Here is a 12,791-nt window from a genome sequence, read left to right as displayed (position 1 = left end):
CCACCATGTATTGTCTCTATTAAGGGAATAAACATGCAAGTGTTTCTCTTGCTAAGTAAGCACTAACATTTGAGATCTGCTGTGATACTCACCCAGACTATTACATTGTCAGAGATCTTGGGTTCCTAAGTCATTATGGCAGCATGAAAAATCCATAGCCTCTGAAGAGGAGGAAGCAGCTATGGTATACAGGAGCGTAGAGCAGGACTATAAAATAGAAACCCGTTTTCAACACAGGAGGAGGAGAACAAAAGGTGAGATAAAACAGCTGCAGCTTAAGGAGAAGTCCTTACCACACTGTACACATGCAGCAGCAAAACCATTCTAGGAGGTCTACTTCATCTTTACAGACAAAGCTTCATCTTCCTCATCTTTCATTAGTGCAACTAAGGCTGTGTCATAAATACAAGTTCTATTTTGTACATGACTGTGTGATGTTTCAAAGCATTCACAATAGCTCACAGTGCTCTAGAGAGCCGTTTAGGGTCAGACAGAACCAGTAACTGCAGAATGTGCATAGCTACATCTAACTGCAGTAGTACAGTTGAAGAAAGATACTCAGTACACACACAGCATTTGGGCTTATGCATAGGGAAAGAACACACATCATTAACAAAACACTGATCAGTATATGCCAGCCAAAGCTTTATTACAGCTTCTTCCATTGCTCTGTAACAGCACCAAATGCAAGACTTCAACCCAAACCAACTATGTTCCCCTACAGAGAAAGAATTCCTCCCCTCCCCCAAAAAAGATACTCTCAACTTTTCTTAGAGGGGAAAAAAAAAAAAAAACAAAAAACTTAACAATGGAACTTTTCAAAAAGCAAACAACAGAAAGTAGTATTGTGCAACACAGTAGCCTGTACAACAACTCACAAGAAACCTGTGTTCAAGAACCACCCACCAACAGCTAGATAAAAGTTAGTGCACACGCACATTCAGTGTGGAATGCCAGTCAAGAGGCAAATTCTTACGTAAGAAAGTACAGCTCTAAGAAGCCAAGCTGACAATAACAATCTACCAACAAGCACTATTCCTTGACAGGGAAGTATGATAGTGACAGGCATTTGCTGAGTTAGGTAGAAAAAAAAAAAACCTCTCCATGCTTCACTTGTATTTGTGTTCCCACGAAAACAGATTTTCATGGGAATCTTCGTGTACACAGGTACTTGTTCAGCTTCATATGGTGAGCATGTCACTTGGTTTCAGGAATGTTGGAGGACATGAGGATCTTCAGGCAAATCTGAACCGCAGCCAGTTTGCTTTTCTACAGGGAATAAAAACAGATTAGACCTATCAAGGTGTTTCAATAAACATGTATAAGTGCATTAGTATCTGAAGTCATAGCTCTACAAGGCTTCAGACTAAATGTCATCAACATATTGGACCATATTAAAAGAATAAACTTGCAAAGTTATATACAGATAAGACAGTTGAAACAGAACTGCCCAAGAAGATGAAGCAAGCAGTGCTCCCAGATTTCAGTTACAAGTTTAAGCCACTCCATTCCTCAGTGGGCTTAGCATAAGCCTCGGCAGGAGAGGTTTTGCATCCTGTGGATCAGGTACCTTCTACTCAAACTGGCATTCAGGCCGTGGCCCATGTGCACAGCAAGATCCAGTTCTGTGCCACATGGTTGCGTGACCTTAGCTCACATTTTCTGCACTGTTGCTGCAGTGCAGTGCATACACTAATACCGTGCAAAGTATTCAAGAACACAGACAATAGGCAGGTTTGGACAATAATAATTAGCTACCAAAGAGTGGTAAAAACTGTAAAAGTATTATCAAAACCAGAAACAGCAAGATCAAGAATAATCCTGCATTTGAGTGATGTAATTGAGGGAGGATTGAGTTTAACATTTTAATCAAGTTCTTTTAACTACTTTTTTGCCCAACAAGTAACTAAATCTCTGTTGCAGGCTTCGTTATTTGTTACCCATAAACCAGTCAGCTTTCAGTACAGTTGTACTGAAATACAATAACCAATTCAATCACTGAAAACACAAATGCTATCTCTACTTCAGCTTAATTCAGTCTCCATCAGGCAACCACTGGTCAAACACAGGAACAAGGTGCCCAGAGAGGTTCTGGAATCTCCATCCTTGGATAGGTTCCAGACCTGAAAGGAAAGTCCTAAGCAACCCGATCTAGTTGATCCTGCTTTGAGCACCTCCAAAGGTCCCTTACAACCAGAACTACTCTATGATTCCATAGATTATACAAATAGTATATAATCAGAAAGAACCTGTACTATTTTCTTTGGTACACAGAATAGGTGTTCACCAGTAACACCTTAAAATTTTTAAGTAACAATAAACATGTACATGCACTATTCACAAACTATCCTTAAAACAACTGAGATGGTATTATTATGGGTTCAGATTCATAGATCTATTAAGGGACTGGGGCATTCAAATCCCAGACTACAATGCTTAGTAGAGTCTGCCTAGCAGTCGCTCACCTTGCCTCAGAAACGTGAGCATGCTGGTGGCCGATGCTCAAAACCCTACCAAAATCTGTAACTTCAGTGTACCACCCCAGCTTGTCCAAGAGGCTCAATCCACTAGGTTGAATAAATGAATACTAAATTGATTTCTAATCAAGACAGAGTAGCAGCTTCATTGCATGTATTCACCATTAAACTCACAGTACATAAGCTAATGCTACTAAGAAAATTACAACAGTATTAAATACTTAAGTTAAAAAAAGTGTTTCAGCTGTATTTTCTAAAATAAAGTATTTTCTAGAAAATTAGAAAGCATCCGAACACCAAGTACACAACCTCTTTGAGAGCTTTAAGGTAGTCTCACCTTGAAGTAAGGACTCCTCTGGTAAGGACTGCAAGTTTTCCATTACAGGGGTTATTGCCTAAACAAAAGGGGATTCTGTTAGGAAGCTGACACTATTGCAAAGATAGTTTTCCATTGAGGTGCTTCCTTCAATACTAGACTGTTTACATCAGCACTGCTGGACTCTTATTTACCACTGTTTTCCCACCTTACAACTCACTACAGAAGCCTTCTGCCCACTTTTTGCTTTGATGCAAAAACTGCATGTGAAGGATGAACTGGAAATGCATTCTGTTACCATCGCCAGCAGCATGGCTGATGACCTGAGTTTTGGGTTCCAGACATGACTTGTTCATTTATTAGTACTTCATGAAGAACATTGGTGAAAATCTTACTATCTTTTCCTAATTACTTCTTAATAGAAGTATTTTTCATGATTTACCAGTTAGTTACATGCTCAAAATCCACATATCAGCATTGTTCTACAGTTCGTGATTAATAGTAGTCTTTCAGTAACGTTTCTTCCTTCAAGCTGTTTTCATTAATCTATTCCCAGATTGAATTCACAGTCCTCAGGCCAAATGGCTGACAGTCTATATAAAGAGTTTACATAAATTACATCAATTATATAATGTATTTATACAAGTTTCTATAGTCTCCATAGAGATCTATTAAAGAAGGACAATGTGATGTCTTAAAGAAAAAAAACTGTGCTTCTAGCAGTTGGCATGAATGCACAGATTTAGATTAATGCTACTTTGCCTTTCTATTTTCATGGTGACACAGGAAGAATCACAACTAAACTCAGAGTGCCCTCTCTAAAAATCGGTACTGTCCTGCCCAGTCCACTACCACACCGCCATACCTCAGATGATCTGCAAGCCCAGTCAGGAATACAGTTCCAGACATTCTCAGGATCCACAATCTCCTCATTGCCACTGGAGAGATTCAAGACCTGTACAGACAGAGCCAAATTGTACCTAACACAGCAGTGGATCCTGAGAATACACTCAGCAAATAAGACATAGCAGTAGGAAAACACAATTGAGGACTCCCTGCCTTTGAGAAGGCTTTCAGTCTGGATCTTGCAAGGAAGAGCAAGTTAACCTCTAATACAGCTGAATATTGCCACTGAATCTGCTCAAGGCTCTCCTGGGCTTCTAACCCCAGTATGGCAAGAGGGAAAGGCTGGAAAACACCTACTATATCAGAACCAGCAGGAAACAGATGAATAAGGATATCACTACATACCTGACACTGACATCTCAATACAGCTGAGGTTAGCTTTAGATACCTAAGAAATCTACTAGCAAAAGAGCTGGCTTCCATGATCTCAGGCATTCAATCTTCCACAAAGTTACTTTTATGAAATGATCTTTTGGATTTGCAACCTTGAATTACAGCTGCCCTTCTATGTAAGCATGTCTGTGCATATGTGTACATACACACACGCACTCCCCCTGAACAGGAGGAAGGCTTCTCATTTATCCCATAGCTTAAACAGCAGCAGAACAAGGCAGCCCATTAGATTATAATCTACTGTTAAAGTTAACTCCCACCAACCACTAATTCAATATGTATTTCACTGAAGTAGGAATAGTTCTGTATTCATTATTAATTACAGTATAATTTAAGTTTCTTCCCAAGTTCTAGCACTAACTCCTCAAAACATCAGTAAAATAACGCTAAGTTTCATGAGCATTTAATGGTAACACAGCCCCACAGCAGAACATTAACTTGCAGGCCAGACAGAACCACACACATATGAGTATGTATCTCAAACTGGAGCCAGATCCTTCAGTCTTCCCACTCAATGCAGGGGAATAAGATGTGAAGGGAATATCAAGCATTGACATACAACATCTGCTTGGTTTGAGACACTGCTGCTTCTATGTAGCCTCTAAGTCCAGAAGCAGCTTTTGCAATACTAACTCTTAAATTCTTTAATACACTTCTGTAAAATACTCGAAGTTTGGAGAAAGACCAAAAGAAGGACCAGATCTTAAAAATGCAGAAAGTATTCAACCATACTTACCCTGGTACCTTTTTCGGATACCTCCAAAATACGAGCCTCACACCATTTTAGAGAGGTCCACACCACACATTTGGAACCAACAGCAAAGCCCTTCAGATTACAAGTATACTCATTGTGTTCTACAAAAATGATGACATATCAATGAAGAAAAAAAAAAAACCACACCACAAAAACAACCCCTCCAAACCCCTCAAATGCCTCACAACCCTGCTCCTGTACTCCCCTTCCCCCTCCAAACTACTTAATAAATATTTGAAAGTTAAAAATTTGTCATCCTGAACAGTCTTGAAAATGCAGTTCATGTTCAGAAATAATTTCCAATCATAGTATCATTAACCTCTCAAAGTAAGACTACTTGCTGTTAGACTGTCACATTATCCATAAGATACTTACACTTAGTCTTATGTCCTTAACCCATCAAAGCATACCAACATTAACACTAATACAGTAACTTATTAGGGAATAAAAATCAGGTTTCTACAAGAAAGCTATTCTCATGTTTGAATGTACACAACATTTTGATTATTTAACTCCTTAAAATCAGATACTTTACCTGCACCACAGTCAGCCAAGTTCTCATTTTGCTTTTTTTCTAGTTCTTCATCCCCAGACTTACAGTCTAAAGACTGCACACGTGCATTTCCACATTCTTTAAGCAAGTAAGTCAAGTCTTGTTTCATCCATTCTTCCACATAACAGTCATTGTTCTTCTCCTGCCACTCCTTACATTTCTCAACTTTGCAGTCACATGATTTTACAGTGCAAACAGGCATCTGATTTGTTAAGTCTTTTGTAAGAAATGAAAATTGACTTCCACTGTTTGCAGAACTTTGCAGTGCAGCATGTTCCAACCCTAAAGAGTCCTCCTCCCCGCCTTCCCGAGATGGCTGCGCATCAGGCAGCACCAGTTCCAGAAGCTGCTCAATTTCAGCACCTAGCATTGACAGCATGTCATTGGTCTTCAGGTCCAGTTGTTTCTCAGGTCTACCACCAGATGAAGACAGCCTTAGGGGAGGAGGCTCTACTTCCATCCAATCTTCTTGTATAGCTTCTGCTTTATGAATTCCAGACAAATTCAATTCCAGTTTCTCTGCCTTCTCTCCCAAAGAAAGCTGAATATCAGACGAAATTAGCTCTACTGTCTTCTCTGCATCGCTAGCTGAAGGTACCAAGTTCTCTTTCTCATTAAGTGATGGTAAGCTTTCAAGAAATTTCACAGCTGCCAAATCCCCCATCTCCTCACTCACAACTGGCAGCTCAAACGATTCCCGTTCCAACACCTTCTCTCTCGCTTCACTGCCCAAAGCTGTCTGCATTTCAAGTGACTCTGTTTCCAGAGCTTCCTTTGTTTCTTCACCAAAGGAGTACTGCACTGAAAGGGCCTCTAGCTCCAGTATGAGCTCTTTCAGATCATCATACGAGGAGTGCATTTGTAACTGATCCAGTTCTACTAACATCCCCGTTTCATCACTTGAAGACGACTGTACCTGGAGCACTGGCAATCTTTTCAGTTGTTCTTGTTTGTTTCCTAGGAAAAGGCTGGCTGCTGAAGCACTGCCTGTCAGTTCAGCTTTCAGCTCAGCATCCTCTTGAAACAGGACTTCAGATAATTCTTGTTCTGCAGCTTTCATTTCACTCCCCGAAACATTAAGACTGCAGCTTCTTGTTGGTTCTAGTAATACATTATTATTGCTCTCTCCTTCACATAGAGGTATCTCTTTGATAAAGTTGCTTTGATGCTCAGCTGTTTCACATCCATCATCAGCCTTCCCAGACACATACTCAACAGCTCCCACTGACATATTTGCTTCTACAGTATTTAACCACTCAGAAGTTACATCCAGGAAAGGTTCAGAACAAAGTAAAGCACTTTCACTTTCTTCTTGAGCTAATCCACAAAGAACAGTAGTTTCTCTTTCAAGACAGAGACCCATATCATTGTTTGAACATCTGCTTTCCTTTAAGGGCTTCTCAAGGTTTGACAAAGCGTTGTCACCAGTTCCTTTATTAGCCTTCCAAAAAGACTTCATCTCTTCATTAATACTCTTGCCAGAAGCTTCCAGCTTGACAACAGACAGAGGGACTTCAGAAGCTTTATCTTCCCGAGTTTCTATTACTTCAGCATCTAATAAGAGGCCTTCAGTCATATCATAAAACTTCTCTTTTGCTTCACTGAGCCATGAGCCCTCTGAGGAATTGAAGCCTGACAGACAGCAAGCAAATGCTTGATTAGGTACTTTGAGCAATTCACATGGAATCTGTCTGACCATCTCCATGCTAACAGATTCCTCACTTCCATAATCCACATGTCTAACAACTACCTTGTCACCTTTTACACTGGTGACTTTAGCTCTGTAGAACTGTCCATCTTGACTATATTTTGCTAGACAAATATTACCGCTTTTAATACAATATCTGCAATCGCTCCAAGAGTTTAGGCCAAGGTTTTCAGCTTCCTCTATTTTTTCCTCTATGTAGTTAATGTCTTTTGTATCAGCACTGTGACTCCAAAAGTATTCTGGACCATTGACCACTGTGACACAAATTTTTACAGTCTGACCTGCCTCTGGAAACTTCCAGATAAAAGATTTACAATCACTTACACAGGAAATTTCATTTTGTGCCTGTGGCGGCAAAGGCTCACACACAGCTATCACGTCACTGTTCTCTCTTCCATCAAGTATTCCTGTTGAACAAGATCTTTCCCTACTTGCAAGATTTTCATCAGCTAAATCCACTGTTATTATACCTTGATGGTCACTGAGAATAACTTCCCATTTATCCTCAATCTTCTCTACAAATTCACACGTTAGCAGAACTTCACTTGTTCTCTTGGTGAAGTAAAGCACTGCTTTCTCTGCCCAGTTTGTATTTTTTTTGCATTTAAGTCCACCTAGGAAGCAGTGAATGCTTATTGCTGGAATAGATGACAAGACTTCAGGGAGTCTGTGTGCTTGATCAACATTAATTACTGAAGTATTACCATAATCAATATATTGTATACTTATCAAATTGTCAGAAGTCTTCTCTTTTACTACAGCTCGATACCACAGGCTGTCTTCTGAATAAACAGCACTGATTAAGTCTCCTGCTTGGAACAGTTGTCCACAAGGGTTCTTTGCTTGTGTACTATCGTTTAAGCTTTCCATAATGCTGTTAAGCTGAGCCTCAGTGCTTTCTAGTTGAACATAAAAATCCAATGGATCATTTACATGAGACACATACACTAACACTTTAAGAGCTGGCACTATCTTCTGTTGCAGCAGATCAGATACATTTTTAAGCATTATACACCCGCCTTCAGCATCAGATTTAGTATCTGACTGTGTATCCATCTGGACAGAGAGCAGAGACTCCCCCCCCGCTTTATTTAACAAAAAAGCATCCTTCTTACTGCTAAGCATTTCATCAGATTCTAGTAATCCAGCTGCCACATCTTTCTTCATAGCAGACTGGAAAAAGTTTACATCTTCTTTGAAGTGCCTTTTGCTACTCTCCCCTCCTCCCTGGGCTTCAGATCTGCATTTTTTTCTTTCAAGAGGCCTACCTGCATTTAAAGGGGACTCTGCAGTCTCATTCCTCTCATTCACATCTGTATTTCTAGAGCACAAAGTTTCATTTTCTACATGCCTACACAGTCCTGTATTGTTTATTAAGCTTAACTCCTCCTTCAGTTTTGCATTAATTTGAGTATTACCGTCAAACAACTCAATCAACAGTTTACCATCAGATTCCTTTGCTACTACTATCGCTTTTAATTGCCTTTCTAGGACAGCTTGCTTAAACCACATTGTAGCTTCTTTGGGAACATTAGATATATCAGATAAGGAACACTTTATGGCCTGCATCGGCAAAAGCAAGATATCACAAGCATCACTGGGTAAAGGAAGCAGATGATCTTTCTCTATTGTCTCTGTGTTCCCAAAATCCACAAAGAAGACTTCCGTATTAGGTTTTGTTTTCATAATTACTCCCCTGTACCACTGATTGTCAGTATACTTTGCTAGACACAAGCTCCTAGACTTTTGCAAGGTTTTTAAGCTGGTCATTGTTTCACTTAGATGACTGATGTTATCAGTAAGCTGTGCTAAGATATCTGCACATCTTTCAAGTTGGCAGAAAAATGTCCGTGGATCCTCAACGTGCGTAATATAAACATCTTCCTCACTCCCAATTTTGATATCATGCATAGAATAATAGTAAGAATGAAGCTGAACTGAGGATACCAGAGGCTTTTGAGGAGATAAAGGTCTGGCCACACCTCTCTTGGTCAGAAACTGGCAAGCACTCTGAAAAGGTGTCATTAAATCTACAATGTTAAATAGCTCCTTATTGTTTATCGAAGCCAAGGCAAATATTGTACACTTCAGTTCAGAGTGAGATGATGAAGTATCAACAAACTCTTGAAAAGCCTGAATCGCTTCTTCATCCCAAGCAAAAGGATCCTGACCATTTGGTTGGATTAAGTTGTAAAGGCTGCACCTGAAAGCCTGAGCCTCTAACCTAAGAAAATGTTCATTAGTTGAGCGGAGGTTTGTTAGAGACACCATCTCTCTGTTGCCATAGTCAACATATATGACTTCTACTTTTTCTGCAGAAGGAACTTCACTAATAATTAAAGCCCTGTACCATTTTTCATCCTCCGAGTACTGGGCTAAACATACAGAATTTGGCCAAGCATGTGGGTGGGACGAATTTTTACAATACTCCTGAATTTCAGCCATTAATACATTAAGGTCATGGCAATTTCTACTTAACTGACACCAAAAATTACTAGGATTTTCAACATATGACACAACAACATTAACTGTACTTCCCACTTCTAACTGACCTCTGTAAGAGGAGCTTGGCTTCATTTCCACATAATTCTGTCTCCAAGAGATGGGCAAGTTTTCTTTGCTCTCACACTTCTGAGCAGGAAGAGATTCGCTACTTTTAGAATTGTGAATGGCTGCAACGGGGCGCTCTCTGACCATCACAGCCGTGTAAGGATTAAGTGCTCTACCACTTCTCTTCAGATCAGAGTCTTCTCTGAGCCTCTTCTCTACATTTATTTGTTTTTCCTCCCCAGCACATGCTAGGGAAGAGGCCTGGCTCACAGTGTTATTAGATTTCTGGAGAGTCTTGGGTATTTCACACCTCTGGTATTCAGCATAGCCCCTCTGGACCATGAGTTTACTTACACTTTTCTCTCCCAATTGGGACTGGTCAAAAATTTCAACCATGTATTTGTTACCCTGCACACTCAAAAAAGGAACCTTTAGTGTCTTGTTCAGTACAATCTCTCTGAATGCAGACACAGATGCTTCACTCCAACTCCCTCTCAGAGGGGAGACACCTGCCAAACAACACTTCAGAGCTAAAGCAGGTAGTTCCCTGAACTGAGGGAGCAGCTCCTTTACCGCACACCGATCTACAATTTCGGTATTGCCTCTGTCCACCAGGTGTATTTCTACCCCACTGTCCAGTACGCTGGTGATCACCGCTCGATAAAAGACATCCTCTTTCCCACTGGCACAACAAAGGGATCCAGGCTGTAGGACCCACCCAGCACCATCCAGCTTTGTCGCATCGGAGTAGAAATTCCACATGCTCTGCCTCAGCTGCCTGAAGAGCGGGCGATGCTCCTGGAGCTGCAGCCAGAACTCAGATGGGTCTCGGAGGTGGGAGACCTGTGCATCGTGGAACACACCCAATTTCAGGCGCACACCACCTACAGGAGCAGAGGCCAAATCTCTGTGCATTAAAGCAACAGGAGGTGCTCCTGGTGGCAATTCCAGTTCTTCAGCTGTGGATTCTTCTAATTCCAGCTGCTCCTGAGCCTCAGTTTGGCTGACCTGCATACGGCTGCTAACTAGGCAGCAAGCCTGCACCCCAAAAAGATGGTTCAAGTTGACACCGTTTTCCCCATACAGGCTCACATAATAGAGATGCTCGAAGGAGTTAAAGGTTGTGATGCAAGCACTCACTCCTTTGTCTAGCACCAATGCTTTCAGCTCATCAATCTGCGATGGGGACCAGCCACAACCCCCATCCGAGATACCCTGAAGAGCACATGGGTAAGTCACCACAGGTATACGAAAACACTCAACAGGCAAATGGCGCAAGTTAGCTCTGGTCACAATCTCCTTCCTGCCATAGTCCACAAAGATCACCAGAGCCACTTGCTGGTCCTGCTCCCCAGCAATAAGCTCCAGCAGCAGTGCACGATACCACTGGCCATCTATGCCACGGGCAGCATAGGGTGAGCCCACTGTGGGTGATAAATCCTGCTCACACCGGTCAAAAGCGTGGCGCATGGTATCCGAAAGGCAACGGATCTCCTGGGACAGGCTCTGCAACTGGCAGTAGATGCGGTGTGGGTCAGAGACATGGGTCACTAGGACAGGCTCTGTCACACCCAATTGAAGCTGCGGGTAAAAGTAATCCAAGGCAGGTGACACAGGCTGACAGGACAGCAAAACATGGTGAAGCTGTGGCACGGCAGAAGTTACAAGGGAACATGCTGGAGGCTGCAGCTTGAGCTGGTTCCTTAAGGGGCCATAAGTCAGGCAGCGCCTGAGCACCTGGCAGAACCAACTGGGAGGGACCTGCCTGGCCAGGCCCAGGTGATGCATCTGGGCCACAAGCTGAGGCAGCTCAAGCACTATGAGCTGCGGTGTCATCACCTCCTGCACCAGACCAGACACCTCCTTGCCGTGCAGGTAGCTGAGGAACTCCATAGCCTCCACGGTCCAGGTGGAAGCCGGCGCATCCCCACAGGCTACCACCTTGGGGCCTCCAGAGGGCATGACATCAGCCACAACACAGCCCAGCACCTCCGGGGGCAGGTGGAAAAGCTCTTTGCAGCCCCGCGCCAGGTAATAGGCGGATGTGGCCACCGTGCAGCCCTCGTCCAGCAGGAACACGCGGTAGTCCTGGCCACGGCGACTCACCACGCAGCAGCGGTACCAGAGCCCGACCACCTCCACCAGGCCCAGGTCTCCAGTGCGCAGCTCAGCCCCGCCGGCCTCCGGCCCGCCGTGACCCGGGGCGGCCGCCATGCGCGGCCCCGCCGCCGCTTGGATCTCGCGACGGAGACGGACGTAGTCAGCGCCGCGGTCGCCCAGCAGCCCCCACAGCCGCACGACGGGCACCTCGGGGCGCAGGCCCACCGCGCAGACCCGCAGGGCCACGGTGGTGCCGGGGCTGAGCATCCCCGGGCCGGAGCTCACCCCGCGGGCCTCCGCCTTCGCCGCCCGCACGACGCCAAATGGCGGCCCCTCCCTGGCCTCATAAGGCACGCGCCGCCCACGTGACCCGCGGGGAAGCGTTACGCGGCCGCCCAAGCGGTCGAGTCCATTTTGATCCACCGCGGGGGGGGGGGACGGGACGGGGACGGGGGGAACACGAGGGTCGGAGCGGGCTGTTACATCGGGCCGGTCCTGCTAAACGGAGACTGCTCGGAGGCGCCACACAGAGCGGGGGTTATCGCCGAGGCACGCTGGAGCCGCCGGGCTCAGCCCAGCGCCCGCCGATGCTGCCCTCGTCCGGAGTGGAGCGCTCGGCGCCGGCCGCGGGGGGGGGCGGGGAGAAGGGCGAGCCCTCCGAGCCCGCTTAGCCTCCATTGGCCAGAGAGGGAGCCCGGGGCGGGGCGTAGGTGCAGGGCTTGGCGGCTATTGGCCAACGTAGGGGCGGCAGTGTGAGGGCGGGGTGGGGCGCTCGGGGCGGCGGTGGTCTGTGAGGGGCCGGGCGGGGCGGCAGCCATGGCCGCGCTCGGCCGTCTGCGGCACGGGGGGGTGATGGCGGACTGAGGGACGGCAGCGTCCGGGGCTGTCCTGCCGATGGATGGGGCGGCCGCAGGCAAGCACCGTCTCTGAGGGCCTCGGGACGGGGCAAACGGGGGTGCTGTGTTCGGTGGCCCCCTCCGGGTAGCCTGGAGTGTCACGCTGCGCCATTTCGTCTGTTCGGCTCTGGAAGCGTG

At 44.8% G+C, this 12,791-nt stretch overlaps 1 protein-coding gene across 1 annotated transcript; it reads right to left on the bottom strand.

The window, feature by feature from the left end:
• Nucleotides 1-627: 627 nt before the first annotated feature.
• Nucleotides 628-12,765, bottom strand: TDRD6 (tudor domain containing 6). Its single transcript, XM_030038055.1, has 6 exons — nucleotides 12,496-12,765; nucleotides 5,382-12,252; nucleotides 4,829-4,947; nucleotides 3,659-3,748; nucleotides 2,815-2,872; nucleotides 628-1,269 (listed from the first exon to the last, which is right to left on the bottom strand). The coding sequence occupies exons 1-6, from the start codon at nucleotides 12,763-12,765 to the stop codon at nucleotides 1,208-1,210; spliced, it is 7,470 nt and encodes a 2,489-aa protein (XP_029893915.1). The 3' UTR covers nucleotides 628-1,207.
• Nucleotides 12,766-12,791: the final 26 nt, after the last annotated feature.

Source organism: Aquila chrysaetos, chromosome 15 (assembly GCF_900496995.4).
Source record: "Aquila chrysaetos chrysaetos chromosome 15, bAquChr1.4, whole genome shotgun sequence".
Lineage (NCBI taxonomy): Eukaryota > Metazoa > Chordata > Aves > Accipitriformes > Accipitridae > Aquila > Aquila chrysaetos.
The sequence above is the reverse complement of the archived record's forward strand: the minus strand, read 5'-3'. Positions and strand labels throughout refer to the sequence as shown.